Source organism: Felis catus, chromosome A2, assembly GCF_018350175.1.
Source record: "Felis catus isolate Fca126 chromosome A2, F.catus_Fca126_mat1.0, whole genome shotgun sequence".
In the NCBI taxonomy this organism is placed as follows: Eukaryota; Metazoa; Chordata; class Mammalia; order Carnivora; family Felidae; genus Felis; species Felis catus.
Window position 1 is genome coordinate 7648780 of NC_058369.1, and position 18922 is coordinate 7667701.

General features: G+C 54.4%; 1 protein-coding gene across 6 annotated transcripts in view; it reads right to left on the bottom strand.

Annotated features, from left to right (window-relative positions):
* Positions 1–662: 662 nt before the first annotated feature.
* Positions 663–18922, bottom strand: part of DNMT1 (DNA methyltransferase 1) — a 46422-nt gene continuing 28162 nt past the window's right edge. For 5 of the 6 annotated variants that reach the window (XM_023245156.2, XM_023245159.2, XM_006928387.5 and 2 more), the window contains 23 exons: positions 18736–18828; positions 17847–17998; positions 17500–17687; positions 17211–17394; positions 15087–15184; positions 14745–14892; positions 13598–13713; positions 13212–13416; positions 12998–13131; positions 11323–11496; positions 9632–9853; positions 8290–8482; positions 7265–7349; positions 6959–7087; positions 6529–6811; positions 6076–6217; positions 4733–4899; positions 4141–4318; positions 3252–3447; positions 2752–2918; positions 2394–2510; positions 1501–1591; positions 663–1020 (listed from right to left, as the gene is read on the bottom strand). In XM_023245156.2, coding sequence (XP_023100924.1) covers positions 986–1020; positions 1501–1591; positions 2394–2510; positions 2752–2918; positions 3252–3447; positions 4141–4318; positions 4733–4899; positions 6076–6217; positions 6529–6811; positions 6959–7087; positions 7265–7349; positions 8290–8482; positions 9632–9853; positions 11323–11496; positions 12998–13131; positions 13212–13416; positions 13598–13713; positions 14745–14892; positions 15087–15184; positions 17211–17394; positions 17500–17687; positions 17847–17998; positions 18736–18828 — 3497 coding nt within the window. In that variant the 3' untranslated portion in view covers positions 663–985. Of the gene's footprint in view, positions 1021–1500; positions 1592–2393; positions 2511–2751; positions 2919–3251; positions 3448–4140; positions 4319–4732; positions 4900–6075; positions 6237–6528; positions 6812–6958; positions 7088–7264; positions 7350–8289; positions 8483–9631; positions 9854–11322; positions 11497–12997; positions 13132–13211; positions 13417–13597; positions 13714–14744; positions 14893–15086; positions 15185–17210; positions 17395–17499; positions 17688–17846; positions 17999–18735; positions 18829–18922 lie in introns of those variants that run through there. The other variant, XM_045045361.1, reaches the window with a different exon arrangement.

The following is an 18922-nucleotide window of genomic DNA, read 5'->3' on the forward strand; positions in this document are numbered from 1 at the left end:
GTCGGTTGAGCTTCCGACTTTGGCTCAGGTCATGATTTCTTGGTTCATGGGTTCAAGCCCCACGTCGGGCTCTGTGCTGACAGCTCAGAGCCTGCAGCCTGATTCGGATTCTGTCTCCGGCTCTCTGCCCCTCCCCCACTTGTGCTTTCTCTGCCTCTAAAAGAAATAAACATTACACACAAAAAAATTTAGAATTCAGTAGGATTGAATTAGGCTGAAAGGATGGAAAAAGCCTACCTAACAGACTCTTAAATAAAGGGTCTGTCTGGGGGGACCAGGCCAGGGCTCCGAGGGACTCCTGTCTTCTTCCCCCCTCACCCACTACACGGGCTTCCACGCTCATGGTCACAGATGGCTGCTGCACCACCAGGCATCACAGTCCATTCTAGAGCACAGAAGGGCTACAATGGGGAAGGCCAACTAAGACCGTTCCTTTAAAAGGCTCTCCTGGAAGCCACACTAAGCGAGATTCACTTGGGTCTCAGCCAGAACTGAAACAAGTTAACCCTCAGCCCCAAACACAGGCATAGCACATGCGGAATGATCTAACTTCGGACAAACACGTCTATGGGATCACCTGCAGCTCTGAGAGCCCATTCTCATCCGGGCTCAGCCAAGAGTCAGCCAGAAGCCCTACGTAAATCACAAGTCACCAGCCAGGGTGATTTATAGGAGAGATTTATTTGAAGAAATATTACAACATATAAAAACTACATAAAGTCTTAATTCCCACTCATACGGTGGTAGATTTGATATAACGCATAATAAAAAACTTTTAAAATCCAGAATGCACAAAGTACGGCACAGTTTGATCACTAAGTCATTAGTTGATAAGCAAACCTCACAGAACAGCTTCATGTCAGCCAAGGCCACAAACACCGTGTACAACACATTTGAACTGACAGATTTTGACATGTTAAAAATACAACATCAGTGCATGTTGGGGATCCCTGGTGCCAGAAACAAGGGTGACGGGAGGGCAAAACTAGTCCTTGGTAGCTTCCTCCTCCTTGATTTTCACTAAAGAGAAATAAAAGGTAGAGTCATCGCAGAGAACACGCACGACCCTGCACGACGCAACGGGCAAGCGTAACGAACAGAACTAGGGGCCCCTGGGTGGCTCAGTCGATTAAGCTTCCAACTCTTGATTTCGGCTCCGGTCATGGTCTCACGGTTCGTGGGTTCGAGCCCATGTCGGGCTCTGTGCTGACAGCGCAGGCCCTGCTTACAATTCTCTCTCCCCCTCCCCCCTCCCTGTCTCTCGCAAAAGACACATACTTAAAAAAAAGAGAAAAATCGAGAACTAGGTTAGCAGCCAGGTGTCGATGTTAATGGCCCTCCAAGTGAGACGTGCAGCAGCTCTGAGTGAACAGAGGGAGACCGCGCCCTGCTCCCAGGGGTTCCCTACGTTCCCAGCCTGGGTTGGCATCTGAGCCAGGCCACGCAGCCTGAGGAAAGGGCCCCGGGCCCCGACCTGCACGCCAGCGGCTCCCACCGTACCTGAGGCACTCTCTCGAGCTTTGGCCAACATACAGCGCTTGATCTCCAAGCCGATGGCTTTGGCCAGAGGCGGCGGCACAGCGTTCCCCACCTGAAGGAGGGAAGGAGGGCGGTGCGTGGCTTGGCACGGCCGGGGTCAGTGGCAGCCTTTTCTCAATGACGTGAGCCCCGCTCACGTGGGCCTCCGGAGCCGGTTCCACCATGACGGCTCAGGGACCCTCCAACCGGCCTGCCTCCCCACCCTGAACCCCGTGTCCAGGCCCACCCACAGAAAAGGGACCTTTAGCGGGCTTTAGAAAAACTCAGATCGACACGGAGGTCACCATGCTTCACTTTCAGCCAAGAGGGATTCTTTCCAGAGAACAGGAAGGAGGGGGTGTTGCTAGAACCCCCGGGGTACTGTTGCTTTGTAAGCCATGAACAGGCATTCCTTAGATGGAAATACATGTAATTAAGAAATAGTAAACTTAACACCCTGAGTATCAGCGAGGAACTGTGGGTTCGTTCCCACCCTGAGCCCATTTTGTCTGCTCCTTCACTCAAGTTCAGTGCCCTGGAACTTTGCTTTGGGCTAAACCTGCCTCAGAGCTGTGAAGTGACAACCAATGTGCTTAATTAACCACAGCCTGACCCTCGAGCACTCTGAGTCCCAGTGACAGGCTCTCTCCTTCCGGGTGCCCCCTTCCTGGCAATACTGAGGCCAATCGTCCAACAAACTCCGGGGGCTCCGTGTCCCCTCAGAAGTGACCCCATGAGCCCTGCTTTCCCCCGGAACACCTGCACCCTGGGTCAGACAGAGGGGCCTCTCTCCCGTTGGGGCCGCTTTGAGGAGGGGCTCAGCGGCGCCTCACACAGGGACAGAGGAAGAGCCGGCCCTGCTCCCCTCGGCTGACCTGCCGGTGCTTGTCCAGGATGTTGCCGAACAGCCGGTAGGTGTCCGGGAAGCCCTGGGAGCGGGCGCACTCCCGCACGCTCACGACGCGGTGCTGCTCAGGGTGGAGAACGCGGCCCTGGAAGGGAGAGGGGAGGTGGGAAGGGGAACAGGACTGGGCCCGCCTGCCATTCGGGGCAGGAGGAGGGAAACTGAACCATGGAGAAGCACTGCAGCCTCAGGCCTCAATGGCCGAGCCGGTCTCCATCGGCAGAGGCTGGGGGGCGGGGGGTGAGGAGTGCAGGCTCCCCAGGGGCCGCCCCCACTGTGAGCCCCTGCCTCCGTCCCCTCCCTGGCACCACCGTGGCCTGCAGACCCACCTGCTTGCCCATGGGCTCGGGGTTGGTGACGGTCGTGCTAAAGAAGCCATCCCACTCGAGCCGTCCGTAGAGGCCAGCCCAGTGGTTGTGCCTGTTCCCGGTGTGGGGCAGGCACCAGGGGATGAGGGTGTTGAACTGTCTAGCCGCAGAGTCACAGGCTTTGCCCGCTGGAAGAGAGGGCTGCCATGAGACTGTGGTTACAGAACGGGAGGGACCGAGCAGCCGACAATCCCTGTCCCCAAAACTCTTATCACTTAAATGCTCTCAGCAGCTATTTAAAGCCAGGACGTCCACGCCCAGCCCAGGTCCTCAGGTCAGCGAGTGGCAGCCCCCAGTACCTCCTGCTAGGAAACCCCAGGCAACAGGGCTCCCTCCAAGCCCCCTGGACCGCTGCGGGGGATCAGGATCCAGGGGGCTGGGGCTGGGGGGCTGCGGGGGATCAGGATCCAGGGGGCTGGGGCCGGGAAGCACCCCCACCCCCGGCACAGCAGGGCCCCCACCTTCCACACAGGAGCAGACCCCGCGGAGGGCCCCGGTGCTGCTGCAGCCGTTCTTCTTGTCGTGGTACGTGTATCGCAGCTTCCGGGCCATGGTGCCATCGGACAGCCGCACCTCGATGTTCGGCAGGTCGCGCCAGTCTGAGCCCGGGGCCAGAGGGATGTGCCGCATGCGGGCGGCCACCAGCGCGCTCATGTCCTGAAAAGTCACAGCAGGCCCCGGCCGTCACATCATTCATGGAGTGTCTAAGCACCCACGGTAGGCTGGGCGCCACCATCCCAGGAACCGGAAACAGCACGGTGACCAGGAATCACCAAGGAGGGGCTCGCATCCCATCGGGGGAGACCAAGAGCAGCCCAACCCGACGACCTGCAGACTGCACGTGCCTTGCAGATAACCAAGCACGGACGTGGCAGAGAATGGGGGGAAATGGGTGAGAGGACAGCTTGGGGCAAGCCGACAGGGCTTCTCGGAGGAGGGGGAGACGTGTGGGCTGAGCCCCGCAGGATGAGAGGAGAACCGGATGGGGAAGAGCGGGTTTGGCGTATCTGGGAGAACACACAGAGAGCAGGGTTGGCAAGAGACGAGGGGAGGCAGAGGCAGCGGGGACGGGACCAGACACCGATTCCGGGAGGAGCGGACGCTCCTCGTGACTGTGCTGCTGCGGCTGCTGCGGGGGGGCGGGTACAGACAGCGGTGGCAAGATGAGAAGCAGGAGGAGGAGGAGGAGGAGGAGGTCTGGGCTCAGGGCCACGGGCAGAGTAGGAGCTGGACGGGGCCTGGATCAGGTCCCGCTTCCCACCCCCAGCCCTGGCTGGGCTCCAACCACACGTTCTTGCTCACGAGGCCGCCGGCCCGACCACCCCGGCGCTGCCGGGAGGGCGCCATTACCTTACAGATGTGGTCCCTGAGGATGGGCTGGTACTGTGAGCCCCGGAGCTGCCTCTGGAACCAGGACTGAGGCTCCCCGTTGTACAAGATCTCCAGCGCCGAAGCTCCGTTCCGGACCTCGGGGAGGTCGGACATCGTGTCCCGCACGGTGATGGTTCGGAACGGGCCCGAGCTCAACCTGCGAGAGCACAGCACGCAGCTGACACCTCTGGGGACCCAGGAGGCTGCTGTCCCGCACATTACAGGTGCCACGTCCCGACGGCCGATGCCGCCCTCTCCAGGGGGGCAACCTAGCTCCCAGGTCAAAGGGCCACCCGAGGCCACACGGGCGGCGTTCTTCTCAGAGCCGGTCTATGCAGGGATGGCCCGGAGGTGTGGGCCCTGCTCTCGACTACAGCCAGGTCCAGCCACGGCCTGCGTGCGGCTCACTCAGAGGTCAGAAGCACTCGTGTGGCAGGCCAAGCGCTGCGCCGTCCGCGCCAACACGTTCTCCGCCGTTCAGATCTCCGCCGTTCAGACCCGCCACCAACACGCCTCCCGGGTAACAAGCACCGTGACACGACGGGGCGGGCGGGGCGAGTGGGGCTCCTACCTGGTTATGTTGCTGACAAACTTCTTGTCGTCCACCACGACGCTCAGCTGGCAGGCCCGGGGCGCGAACACGTGCAGTGGCTCTGGGAACAGGGGAAGCTTCTCTCCGGGGGCTGCAGCCAGGATGATGGCCCGCCTCCGGGTCTGGGCCACGCCATACTGACCAGCCTGTGGAAAGGGCCAGACACGCACAGTCAAGCCCCCAGTTAAGTCTGCAGATTTACTTTTTAATGTTGATTTTTTGGGGGGAGGGGCAGAGAGAGGGGGGGACGTGGACCCGAAGCAGGCTCCAGGCTGACAGCAGAGAGCCCGACGCGGGGTTTGAACTCATGAACTGTGAGACCGTGACCTGAGCCGACGCTGGACGCCCAACCAACCGAGCCACCCAGACGCCCCTCGGCAGGATTACTCTTAACGAGTAAGAGGGACAAAAGATCCCACGTGAGGGCCACAAGCCTCTGGAGAAGATGGAGTAAGCCCCGCTGGCAATTCCAGCCGGCTCTTTCGAGAGCCCTGCGAAGGACCCCTGTGGTCTCAGCACTCGGGAGACAAGAGGGAGCAGAGAGGCCACGGAGCCCTGCCGCCTACCTAGCAGTGGGCGGTCACAAGAGCTGCCAGCAAGGTTTGGCTGGTGAGCCCCAGACCCAGGGAGGCTGGACCGGGTAGGGGCAGACGCTCCCTCACTGCCTTCCAGCCAGGCTTCGTGTCAGAGCGCCGTCTCAGCTCTAGTTATGCTGTTAATTACTGAACAGGCACGTACACGGTAGCTGCTTTTCAGGTCAAGCCTAGTTCCCTCTGGTCACCCCAGATCTCCGTCCTTGCAGACAAAGCTCCCAGTAGCTCCCGGAGGGCGGTCTCCCACCTCCTCCTGAGGTTTGTACACATGTACATTCACCCAGGAGAGAACCGTTAACCCGCGACGGTTTAGTCTGTGCATCCTTCTGCCATTCTTGCTTCACCCGCCCCCCACCGCAGGGATCAAATTGCTACTAGAGTTCCACAGCTGGCCACCACCCTGGCCTCTCAAGAGGAAGGGGCCGGAAACACACGGCTCCTCCTCAGGCACGAGGATGTGACTCTTGAGAAGAGGCAGGTGGCCTTACTGGCACACGAGTTCTGTGCTCCCCAGACCCAGACGCCGTGAGCTTCACGGCGGGGCGTGCGGGCCCACCTGCCGTCTCCCCACACCCGCACCGGCACCCCCACAGCTCACGGCACTGCACGCCCGTCCTTTTCAACTCTACCTTCAGGTAGAGACCATCTGCTGCGGTGCAGGGACCACCGAGCCCCCCTCCTGTCCACACCTGTCAGCCCACCTTTGCCCCCTTCCCCAAGAGAGCCTACCTGCAACACGCCGAAGGTGCACTGATAGCCCATACGGACAAGGCAGCGGAGAGTGAGCTTCAGGACCATGGAGCGTTTGAAGGAAACGAAATTCCGGACGTTCTCCAAGAGGAAGTAGCGGGGCCGGTAGTAGTCACAGTAGCTGTGGGAGGCGGGAGAGACTACGAGGGTCATCCGCACGCACCAAGTGAAGAGAAAGACCTACTCTACCCGAAGCTACACCCAAATCCTTGATATCTGCTTGCTGGGAAGCTGCACCTGCTGACTCTCCGTCTCCCTGGCAAGAAGCCAGCTGCGAATGCCCTGGAAGCAAAGGCCGGGCGCCTCCCCTCCACACGTGGCCTTCAGCAGGTACAGCGGCTAAGCCAGCTGCTGCTACCCCGGCACACCCCAGCGCCGGCAGTCTAATCACCGCCAGGCAGTCCTGAGCACAGGGGCTGCTACTCTGTTTACCTGAGAAAGGAAACCACCAAGGAGTTCTTGAACTTGGAGTAGGTGCGAGAGTTGAAGCGGTTCATGCCGCTAAACCCTTGGCAAGGCGGCCCGCCGCACAGCATCTCCACGTCTCCCTTCTGAGGCAGCTTCTGACCGCGGGAGTTGGTGGCCTCCCCGGCCATGACCAGCTTCAGCAGCACGTTGCAGTCCTCCGTGAACACCGTGGACCCGGGGTTGTTCAGCCGGAACGCCTGGGCCGCAGGGTCCCACATCTCAATGGCCCACAGTGTTTCCGAGATGCCTGGTAGATACGAGGACGGATACGTGCTAAGAACCCCCTCGAATTACGCTCAAGGCAGAACCGGGACCAGAGCCAGGAAGGCCTTCCAGGTAGCACCTGCCTGATCCGGTTTTACTAGCTCTGCAGAGAAAACCCCATGGCATTTACCTGCTTGGTGGAATCCTTCCGACAACCCTCCACAGCCAGAAAACACGTCCAGGGTCCGCAGCTTGGGCAGCTGAATTTCGGTCTCTGGTTCACTTGGCTCGCACGTTTGAGACTTTGCCTTGCCCTTCCCTGGAGACAGGGCCAAAAGTCAAGTCTGAGCCCTAACCTGCTGTCCCTAAACGCTCATTCTGAATTAACAGCAAAGAATCTGAGGTAACATCAGAGGCATTTTCATACCAAATGACTCATCAGTAGCCTGAATTACGTAAGGCAGACTTGAAAAGAACCCTGTGGATAACGACTTACCTTTCCCCTTCCCCTTCCCTTTATTTCCAGGGCTACGGGCATGGTTAGGAGGATCTTCAAAGCTTTTGTTCTTGGCATTATAGGCCTGAGAAGGAAAGAACGACAATAGTCTGGGAGAGAAACACACCAGTCTCTTCCCTAACAAGGACAATTTAAATTAGCCTGCTGAAGACCCACTTAATTTCTCCCTAAATTTGGCCACAAGCAATTAGCCGTCAGTGAAAATACTCTGATTTTATTACACTGGCAACAGGGAAAAAAAGCTCTAGGATGTAAGTATTTTATGTGCCCAACATTAGAATTCCTGCTGTTCAAAGCCCCTGGACTACTCATTCTAAAAACTGGAAAAAGTGATATATTCGGCCATCCACAGTGGAACCTGGGGAAACCCAGGCATGTATCAACTTCAGAGAACGTAACACAGAAAAGCCACGCTCAAACAATTTAAAAGTGATCAGCTTAAATCGACAGACTCCCGGATCCTTTCTCCATCACCAGGGCCACTGCCCCGGTGTATAGACCTCACCTGGCCGCAGATGCCTCGGTGAAGGGACTCGGACTGCCTGGGGCAGGGCCTCATGAGTCCGCCAGGGAAAGGGGCATCTTTCCCTAACTCACCCTAAAAGAATCAGTAGGGCTGGTGGAGGCCACCTAAATAGTGTCCAAATAAACCGCAGAAGCAGAAGGATGCTCCTATGTTTATATTCTGCGTTATAGAGTCTTTTTATTTTACAGAGAGAGTGTGTGCACGCCCACAAGCAGGGGAGAGGGGCAGAGGGAAAGTAGGCTCCGTGCTCAGTGCTGAGCCTAACGCACGGCTTGATCCCGCAACCCTGGGATCATGACCCGAGTTGGACGCTCAGTTGACAGAGCCACCAAGGCACCCCTCCGTTCTTTTAAAGGCAAGTGTCACGTTCCAGAGGAATTTGAATGCCACTGATTCATACTCTGGGTAAGTCAACTGCTTTCGTAGGGGCTGTGACTGTGACCTGAAGCCTCTCCCTGCGATAAGCCCGGAGTCCCACCTCGAGGAAGTAGAAGCGGTCTGGGCCACCCGCAGAGAAGTCCTGGAGGCCGCCTGGCAGGTCCTCCCCGTACTCCACGGTACAGCGGCCCTGCACGGCCTTGAAGTCCACCACCACCTCCTCGTCACTCCAGTAAAGCAGGTTGATGTCCGCGTGGTAACTGGCCGGTGTAGACTTGTGGGTGTTCTCTGGCCTGAGCGTGGAAGACTCTTTGTTAACAATCTCCTTTGTTGCGAACGGGACAATTAAACGGCCCCCCATTTCTGGGGGTGCTCAGAAAACCCATGGGTAAAGACCACAACCCCCCAGTTATGGGGATCGGTTACTACCCCCCTCTAAGCCGGCACCGCCGCCAGAGTGGGCCTCCTTGCCACGAACTCAGCAGCTGGTCTGCTTGTCTGCTTGCTCTTCACACCCACGACTGCGGTGCAAACAGCCCCGCCCTGCGTCCAGAGCAGCAGCCGCCTGCTGCCCAGTAAGGATCTAGACCTTCCTCCTCTTGCCTACACTAGCCAGCCTGGTTTCTTTTCTGTAGACACAAATGACTGTTGCAGAGACTGTAATAATCTTTCACGTATATTAGTTAAGAAGTGAAGCAACCTTATACCCATCTCTATCAGTTAGCTCCTGATCAGTACGAGTTCCTAGGGTCCCCAAAAAAAGAGTGAAGCCAAGACCTTAGGAAAAGTGTAGACAGACAGAAAGCCCAGAAACAGGAAGAGGCACCTAGGAAGAACAGGAAGAGAGAATGGGGCGGAACCGGGGGGGGGGAGGGGACACAACTCAGACAATCGTAAACAGAACTTGAGATTCTCTGAGGGTGTCTTAGGCAGAGCCCAGGACGTTCCACTCCTGATTTTGTCATACTTTCTTTAAAAAATTTTTTTTAATGTTTGTTTATTTCTGAGACAGAATGAGTGGGGAGGGGCAGAGAGAGAGGGAGACGTAGAATCCCAAGCAGGCTCCAGGCTCTGAGCTGTCAGCACAGAGCCCGACGCGGGGCTCGAACCCACAAACCGTGAGATCGTGGCCTGAGCCAAAGTCGGTCACTCGACCGACTGAGCCACCCAGGTGCCCCATGATCTTGTCATACTCTTGACTTCTGCTTAAGGATTTCTTTGGGGGAGACAACTCTGCGACTCTAAGACAAAGGTCTAAAGCAAAGCTATGAAATATAATTACAATTCTAGTCCCTGTCAGCACCCACCAGATAATTAGAAACACTTAGAAAAACAGCTACCTCTACCGAAGTCTTAAAATACCACCGTGTGTGCTGTTACAACCCCATTTCAGACTTCTAGAAGTCTGCCGCCATCCTGGAAGAGCAGAGGCCTCCACTGACCTGTAGAACTTGTTGATTCTGATCTTGATGTCGGTCTCATTGGGCCTGCCATTGCTCTTCTTGATACAGAAGATTTCTTTGATTCGGCCAATTCGATACGGCTCGGGGGCATCCAGGTTGCTGCCTTTGATGTAATCGGAGTATTTCCGGTAGTGTTCTGGGTAGAGGTCTTCGTCCACAGGCTCCTTCCGCGGGCGCTTCACGGGACTGGACAGCTTGATGCTGCAGAGAAGCCAGTGTTACGCATAACTGAATACGAAGCCATAAAAAGGAATCACCTCAGTGTGACCGGCCAGTAACACTACTACTTAAATCCAAACACCTTCTAAACCAGTGCAGCTAAGCGCCTGGAGATTTACGGAGAAAGATGAAACCTCATCAAGTTTAAAGCGGGTTTCTCCATCTGTGTGCCGCTGGCTACGGTAGCTGCTGACGCTGTTTGAATAGGCCCAGCTCCCAGCTCCCAGCCGCGGGACAGGACGGCACTTCCCGGCACGTGCCTCGTTCTGCCCAGCGAGTGCGAGAAAGGACACACAGCGGTGCCGGCAGGAACGCTGAGCTGCCTCCAGTACGCTCTCCCTCGGCTCAGACCGGCAGCCCCGAGAGGCCACTGCTCCCACCAGCCCCAGCCCCCGAGTGACCCAACAGGCCAAGTGCCCTGCTGAACCACGAGGGACACGCAGTCCAGGCAGGGAGGCAACTTCCACAGCTGTGGGGCTGTCACCAAGCATGACCTAGGCTCTCCCGACTGGGGTGCTGACCTAGAGGGAATGCTGAAAGGGCACGGGTGGAGACTCACAGTCTGGGCAAGTTGAACCTGGCCTGACTCCGGGGGTAAAACCGGTCATCGGATTCGGCTGCAGGCTTGAAGCCTGCTGTTCAGGAAAGCAGCTGCCGTGTTTTCCCACCAGGCCTCCTTAGTCCACTGGGCTCCGAAGGTACCTGTGAGCACCTGTGTGGACACGTCTTCTGTGCAGGGAGCACCTGGGCAGACAGCACTACGGGCGTCCTCCCCTCCACACTGAGGACAGCCGGGGCTAAAGCGGGTACTCGCACCAGCTGCACAGGCTGAGAGGACCCTGACCTCCGTGCTCTGTAATTCGTAATGACTGAACTGAGGTTGGGAACTGGGACTTTAGGAACTGCAAGTCGGGAAACTGAGAAGTTCTGAAAATGTTGGTTGGAATTCAACCACGTGCTAGTTCTGAGAACAAAGACTGGATCGAGCGTGGAGACTCGGCCGGCCGATTTCTCCCTGAAGAGCCCCAATCCTCTGATACACAAAGAGATCTTGATACTTCTCGGCAAATGGGATTACAACTCACGTTCATTCAATCTTTCCTTTAGGCCCTTTAACACACTTCATCCCAAGAGCCTGGCAGGTGAAATACTCCTCCCACGTGACAGACCAGAACAACAGGAGATGGTCTCTGCCCCAAAGCCTCAGGGCTGGGTGGGGCCAGGCCCCCACCACAGACACTTGTGGCTGGCCAGCACACGCTCTGACTTCTTTCAGACTTACTATAGTCACTCTACCATGGAGGGCGGGATACTGCTGATCACCACACATACTAAGGCAACAGTCCAGGCAGCGGCCAGTCCTGGGGGTACAGGGAGGGGGACAGACCACAGAGCCAACCCTGCACTAGTCCAGCGCTCATGGCCCTGGCCTGGGCCAAAGGGGCACTCACTTGAACGTGAAGGCCTCGGGCAGCAGGTATACGCCGTCCCCGACGCGATACTGGATGCCGTTCTTAGTGGCCGAGCCGTAGAGAACCCGGCTGTCCAGGTCCTCAAGCTGTTCCATGACCCTGGGAATCTCTTTTTGCCTCATTTCAGCCAGACGGGCACAGCTTACACAGAACCTGAAGGAGCGAGGGACAGAAACAAGGGGCCCTGAGCTGGCTTCACCCGAAGCTTCTGGTGACCAGTAGAGGATGTCTGCAGACACTTGAAGAAACCGGCTTCCTGCAGTTTGTGTTCACACTCTGAAAACACTTATTTGGGACCAAAGACCAGAGATGAAACACAAGAGAATGCCAAGCTGATTCCACTTTTGAGAATTTGATGTGAAAACCCTAAGACAAACAGAACGCAGGATAAGGAAAAGAATACGCCTCAAGCAAGAATGCAGAGACTGGTTCGGTCACAGCTTGATGTCAGAGGAGTCTCCTACTGTTACCTCTAAAGGCTGAAAAGCTAATTGGTAAAATTCAACATTTCTGATTAGTAAGTCCTTAAAGGAGAGCTAGAAATGGCCTTCACTAGAGATCAAATCAAGAGGCAGCACCAGGCTGACTGGAGAAACACTGGGGGCACGTAAGCCAGCTCTCCCAGCCCCACCCCATCGGCCGAACTGCTGCCTCAGAGGTGCCAATGCGACTTTAGTTTGAACAAGTGAGGTACAGGGGTTACAAAGGAAGGCACAGGGCACTAAACATCGAAAGAGAATTTAAAAAGCAAGCTTCCTGGGTCACCTGGGGGGCTTGGTGGGTTGGGAGTTTGACTTTTTTTCCCCCTTAACATTTATTTATTTTTGAGAGAGAGAGAGAGACAGAGAGAGAGAGAGAGAGACAGAGAGAGACAAAGAGAGAGAGACAGAGAGAGAGAAAGAGAGAATATGAGAAAGAGAGAATATGAGAATATGAGGAGCAGGGAGAGAGGGAGACACAGAATCAGAAGCAGGCTCCAAGGCTCTGAGCTCTCAGCACAGAGACCGACGCAGGGCTGGGACTCACAAACTGTGAGACCATGACCTGAGCCGAAGTCGGACGCTTAACCGACTGAGCCACCCAGGCACCCCTGTGGGGGTTGACTCTTGATATTGGCTCAGGTCATGGTCTCCTAATTCATGGAATCGAGCCCTGTGTCAGGCTCTGCACTGACAGCATGGAACCTGCTTGGGATTCGCTCTCTCTGCCCCTGCCCCACTTGCTCTCTCTCAAAATAAACATTTTTTTTAAAAAAGACAAAAACAACCAAGCCTCCCTAAAAGCAGTCACTCATCAGCTAGAATGACATGGAATCAAAGATACCACTCATGAAAGAAAATGTCTAAAAAACAGAAGGAAACATGCAAGATACGTAGCAGAAACACTGAGCCACATTCAAAGAGGCTGAAGACAGAAAGCTGCATACTGCTCCTGGATAGGAGAGCTTCTCATAAAGGCAACTCCGTGCCCAAGCTGTCCACACACTTAAAGCAACTGCAACCAAGTCAGGCTGGTCTTTGATTAGCAGGGGAAAGACACCCCACCAGAGGGAAGTACGTGAAAGGCCAGAGTGATGCACAGATAAGCACACGGCCCTGGAGCACCACAGAGGCGGCCCCACAGAGGGGACCCGGGGCCCGGGCCCAGCACTCACTTGTACTTGTTGTCCTCCGTTGGCTGGGTTTTCGGAGGGGACTCGAACCTTGCGTAGTCCTGATCATACCACAGCTGGTAGAAGTAGGTCTTTCCATCGTCCTCCGCCATCAGAGGCTCAGGATCCATGCCTCCCTTTGAGGACAAGGACCCGGTGTCAGCCAGGAGCCCACGCAGGGAGGGGAAGGGCACGCCAAGGGGCGCCGGGCACTCACCTCCATGGCCCAGTTCTCTGACGGAGCTTTATAGACGACCTTCACCTTGCTGTGAATGTATGAAAGCTGCATGTCCTCACATTCGTCTACCAGGAACAGCTCCAAGGGGTCCGACGTGGCTCCGAGGACTGTGTCTGTCCCCGCGCAGAACCAGTGGGCATGAAACATCTGCCCGTTGCTGCTGTCCTCCCACAGCGCAGTGACTCTGGAGTCAGAAGAAAGTTGCTAACCCGACTGGCAAACCTGGACCGAGTCTACTTAGGGGAACTTGTATCTGCAGTGTGTCTAGCCCAGGGCAAAGAGCCACTGCTGTATTCACACATAAGCATCTCCTAGTGTTCAAGAGAAAGTGTGTGCTGAGGTCAAGCGAAGGAAAAGGTACAAACCTGGCTAAATACAGCGGTTTGGAGGAGTCATCTGGAATAACAGAGACGCAGTCCCCCACTTCCAGGGTTTCTGAGTCAATGCACACCTTCTTAAAGTAACTCTTCTTTCCATCAGTCTGGAAACGAGAGCTTCGTTTCAGGTGAGGATGGGTTCAAAGGTCTATGCTAGGCTTGACCCCCCTGTTCCTCTTATTTTGTATAAAAGCCTAATTCCTGACAATTTGGTAAGCCCTGAGCTCTACTGCCCTGGCTACTACAGAAAACCTTCGCTCCCTTGGCTGGAAACCTGCGACTAAGAGCACACACATTCCCTCCTCGTCAGCCCCGCGCTTCAGTGTCAGTAGCAAATCAGATTCCAGCATTTGATTTTGAACAGTGCCGGTCCCAGCCCCTCCCAGTGGTCCTAATGCCACATCCCGCCCCCAACTCTGTCAGCCACAAGGACCTACTTCTCCCACAAGGAAAGCTAGTTTCCACCTGAGGGCCTCTGCCCTGACTGGCCCCCAGGTCTCTGAGGCTGGCTCCTCACCAACCTTCTGGGTCTCGACTCAGATGCGCTGCCTCCTCGGGAGCCTCCAAGGTCCCCACCTCCCTCCAGCCCTCCACTCACTGGGCAGAACACGCGCCTGTCCTCCTGTACGAGGGGCTCAGCCCCACAGGACAGGGGCTCAGCCCCATTCAGGCCTACAGCGGCATCTGGCAGGGGCAGGCCTCACGCTACAGACCAGATCTTTGGCTTCCAGACATCAAGGAAGCAGCGCGGAGAGATTACTTGCTCTCCGGCTTTGGTAAAGGAGTTGTGCCTTAATGGACCGTCACAGGACGGCAGGGAGGCCATCTGCGAGTGTCACAAAAACACCCACTGCCAGGCTGGGGTGGATGGGGCAGTGAAGGCTCTCTTCGAAACAAGCTTTGAAGGGGAACCAGCCTGACCCCTCCTAGGACAGTGTCAAAGGCCCATTTTGGAAGGATAGGAAAACAGGAGTCTGTGGGCACACAAGCAAAAACACATTTTCTGGCCTCTCGCTGGCCCTGCTCCTCACAGGCAAATGAGCAGGTTTCTCCGCTTGGGGCTCAGGCTGCTTAACACCGGGCGTGACTTGATGCTCAGAGGTGCGGCAGGAGGCTAGGTCTTCTCCAGGATTACCTTGACGGCTTCTCCAATCCAAGAGATCCGATTCTTGTTCTGTTTCTTTTTCTTCCCCTGATGCATTTTTTTGGGGGACGGCATCTCTGGGATATTGTCGTCAACTTCTTCATCGTCATCGGCCTCCTTCATGGCCATATTGGGACACCTATAGAGTCAGTGGTTATAGGCAAGTCCCCTCGGGTAAGTAAAACCTACCGGGGCTGTTTTAGTTGGGTAATGGGGACAGGCCTGGCGACAACACCAGCAGAGGGAGCGCTGCCTTCCCTGCACGTCTCAGCCCACCTGCCCCGAACAAAGCTCATGTTCCTCTGCCAGGAGAGAGGCGTCGGCCAAACCTACCTCCTCTCTTGGCAAGCCTGTTTGCTCCGTCCGCTACCACCAAACTTAACCATGTCTTTACAGGCTTTACACTTTCCACATTCGGGCTGTTGACACACCTAAAAAAGTATTCAGGAAGGGAATGAAATGGCCATTAGTAACCGTTGGTAACCAGTTTTTTGTTTTGGGTGAATTACCAATTTAAAAAATTGTATTTGGCCTCATCAGGGAAGGGGGAAAAAGAAGTTCAGAACAAGGTCCCATTCGTACCCTCCAGGTTAGTGAGAATTAAGAAGCAGGACACATGTCGGGACAAGTGTGGAGAACTGAGAATTCGCCATGCTCACAGGGTCGGGGGGGGGGGGGGCACTACCGCTCTGGAGACTTTTCCAGACCAAAGTTAAGCATAAACCCACACCCCAGCAATTCTGCTTCTATGTAGAGACGATCCCAAGAAGCCTCATTCAAGGATGTCGCCACTGCATTATTTATTACAGTGGAAGAAGCTGGAATACTCATATAATGAAATACTGTGGAATAATCGGAATGAGTCCACCAGATTACTTGTATCAACACGTAACAGTGGCAAACACCAGCTGTGAGTATTCAGGAAGCTCTGGACAGTGCATGTACATGTGCTAGGTGAAAAACTAAAACCAAAAGAATGGGGAGAACACGTGAATTCCTGTTAATAAAACAAAGGGAAAGACAGAGTCCGGCAGACGGTGTGAACACAGGTTCTGAAGGCAGTTGTGGTATTTTTGCATTTCAGTTTTTGTCCAAAGTCAGTCAAATACGGTACACTTCCGATATTACAGGTGCAGTTCCAATAAAGCTAGTCAAATTAATTTCTTGGCTTTCCAGTACATATACAAGTTATATTTATTCTATAGTCTATTAAGTTGTTAAATGTGTCATTAAATAGCATGAAATCTAAAAAAAAAGTATATTTTTTAATTTAAAAATTCTTGGGGCGCCTGGGTGGCTCAGTCAGTTGGGCGTCTGACTTCAGCTCAGGTCATGATCTCGTGGTCCATGGGCTTGGGCCCCGCGTCGGGCTCTGTGCTGACAGCTCAGAACCTGGAGCCTGCTTGGGATTCTGTGTCTCCCTCTCTTTCTGTTCCTCCCCCGCTTGCTCGCGCACTCTCTCTCAAAAACAAATATTTAAAAAATTAAAAAAAAAAAATTTCTTTATTGATAGGGCGCCTGAGTGGCTCAGTTGGTTAAGCATCCGATTCTTGATATTGGCTCAGGTCTTGAGCTCAGGGTCATGAGTTCAAGCCCTGTGTTTGGCTCCATGCTGGGCGTGGAACCTACTTAAAAAAAGAAAAAAAACTGCTAAAAGCATGCTAACCATCATCTGAGCTTTCAGCAAGCTATAATTACCGGTCACAGATCACCATAAATACAGTAAGTAAGTTTAAAATATTCCAAGAATTACTAAAACGTGATAGAGAGTCTCAAAGTGAGCAAATGCTGTTGGAAAAATGGCACCAATTGACTTGCTCGATGCAGGGTTGCCACAGACCTTCAGTTTGTTTAAAAAAATAAAAAACAAAACGAAAAACCCAGTATCTGCGAAGTGCAGTGAGACAAGATATGCCTGTAGCAGATACCAAAGTATCTCTTCTCTAGGTGACTGGAGAAATTAATCCCCCTAATACTGAGTGAAGTAAATCTAAAAAATTCCACAGGAAGAGAGGGCTTTTAAAAGCCCTCCAATCCATCCTGGACAGAGTCCCCACTGTCCTGGGAAAGTTACACCATGAGACGAGGCAGGCCTGCGGGGATGTCCTCCCCCTCGGAGAGGGCAGCACCTCTGTGGGGTAATCCCTTCCTCTGCCCTCACACCGAGGCCTCTAGACAGTGCTATGCAGGTAGAGCGAGTGCCGCCCAGGCGGCCAGGCTAGTCGGTAACAGTGGATCAACAGCGCGGTGCCCAAGCACACCTCTTTCCACAGCTGTCCGGCCAATGTGCTTGTCCCATGAGGCATGCAATCCTCTCCCTCCCCGCCCCCGCCCCCGCCCCCGCCCCGATAACTTTCTCCCAGCTTCCATGTCAGGGGTCACATTTGAGCAGGGAGAGTCTCAGCCAGGAGGAAAGTTCTTCCGATTGCGCGGGGAGCCCGGCCCAGGTGAGGTTACCTCGCAGACGCCACACCGTCGGCGTTTGAAGGCGTTCTCCTTGTCTTCTCGGTCATCCTTTTCGATTTGCTCTGCGAAGAAAGTGTCAAAGATCTGGTAGACCAGCTTGGTAGTGGTGGCTTTAGTGGGGCCTTTGTCCTTCTCTTTGGCAGAATGCCCGATGGTCTGACGTCTTTCAGCTCGCCTGGGACAGAGGTTTCCATCGTGTTAACAGGCTGGGGAGGAGTGCACAGGACACTCTACCTTCTCTGGTCTCCGGTCTTCGGTTTTATGCCTGCTGCGTCCTTACCTTTTTCCTAGGGTGACCCCAGCCAACTTGATCAGGTCCCTCATGCAGGGGGTCAGAAAGATGGGCTGCTCGTCACTGTCCCCAGCCTCATCATAACTCTCTACTTGTTCTACCACAAACTGGGCGTGCCGAAGGAGAGAATCCTCTGTGAATCGATTCAGGTTGAGCACAGAAGGAGGAACAGTGGTCTTTAAGAAAAAGATCAGAAGTTTCTCTTAGGCTTAAGAAAAACCGTTCTAATCAAACTGAAAAGCGGTTTCTGATTTTAGACAGGAGTTTTCTAGCAACATCTGTGCCGCATGTAAATAGGCATGAATCTCGGGTTGCGGAGACCCTGAGCCCCTCACCTCGATCTTATTGATCAAGTCTTCATAGGTGGAGTCTGGGTTGCTCTGCAGGAACTCAACCACAATCTTACTTATGTAGATCTTCTCCTGCATCACACTAAACAGCGGCGCGTACTCTGGGTTGGGATCCATCAGAATGTATTCGGCAAAAGCTGAAGTAAACCGCAATTTTAAAAAGTGGTCTGAATCTGATGGCAGCTATAATGGCCAGAGGGCAGGGATGAGTCTACGAAGACTATGGGATAGTCTAAAAGTCATTCCATATGCACAAGTCAACAAAACACAAAGGACATTCAGAGTTAACCCATTCAGAAGTGGCCTAAGACAGCTAGGGAACGGAGGTGCCTGGCTGGCTCAGTCGGTGGAACATGGGACTCTTGATCTCAGGGTTTTGAGTTCGAGCCCCACACTGGGTGCAAATATTACTTAAATAAAATCTTAAAGAAGGCAGCTAAAGGGGCGCCTGGCTGGCTCAACCAGTGGAGCACATGACTTGTGATCTCAGGGTCAGGAGTTTGAGCCCCACACTGTGTGTAAGATAAACAAAAATTTTAAAAAAGGAAGAAGACAGCTAGAGAATGGGAGACTGGCCAAGTGGCCTTATTTGGGCTCCTCTCTTGTTTTTGGAATTCAGTCGGAGTTTGAGCTGTAAGAATAGGACTGGCACTTCTAACTGGAGGGCCAGCTGTAACCCCTACAAAAAAGTCATCCTGATGGTTTCGTAATGGAAACCATCCTAATGACATGGTTCCCAAATAGTCACAAGTTAGTCACGTGCCATTCACGGGAGGCTGAAACATCCCACCCAAGCCCAACCAAGCCCAGGGGAGGACAGGAACAAGGGCCCCTTTCCGATTCCATCACGGTCCACAACTGGCCACACACTTACAGGTGCTGAAGCCAATGAGCGCCTTTTCACCTCCGTCAAAGCCAGTGATCCACCATTCATTTATGGGGCCAAGATTTTTGCCATTAACACCACCTAGGAAAAAGAAAGTTTCCTGAAAAGAAATGGACTAAGAACTATGACTCCCATCAAACCCCAGAAGGGCCAGTGGCACTCTGAGTGCCCCCGA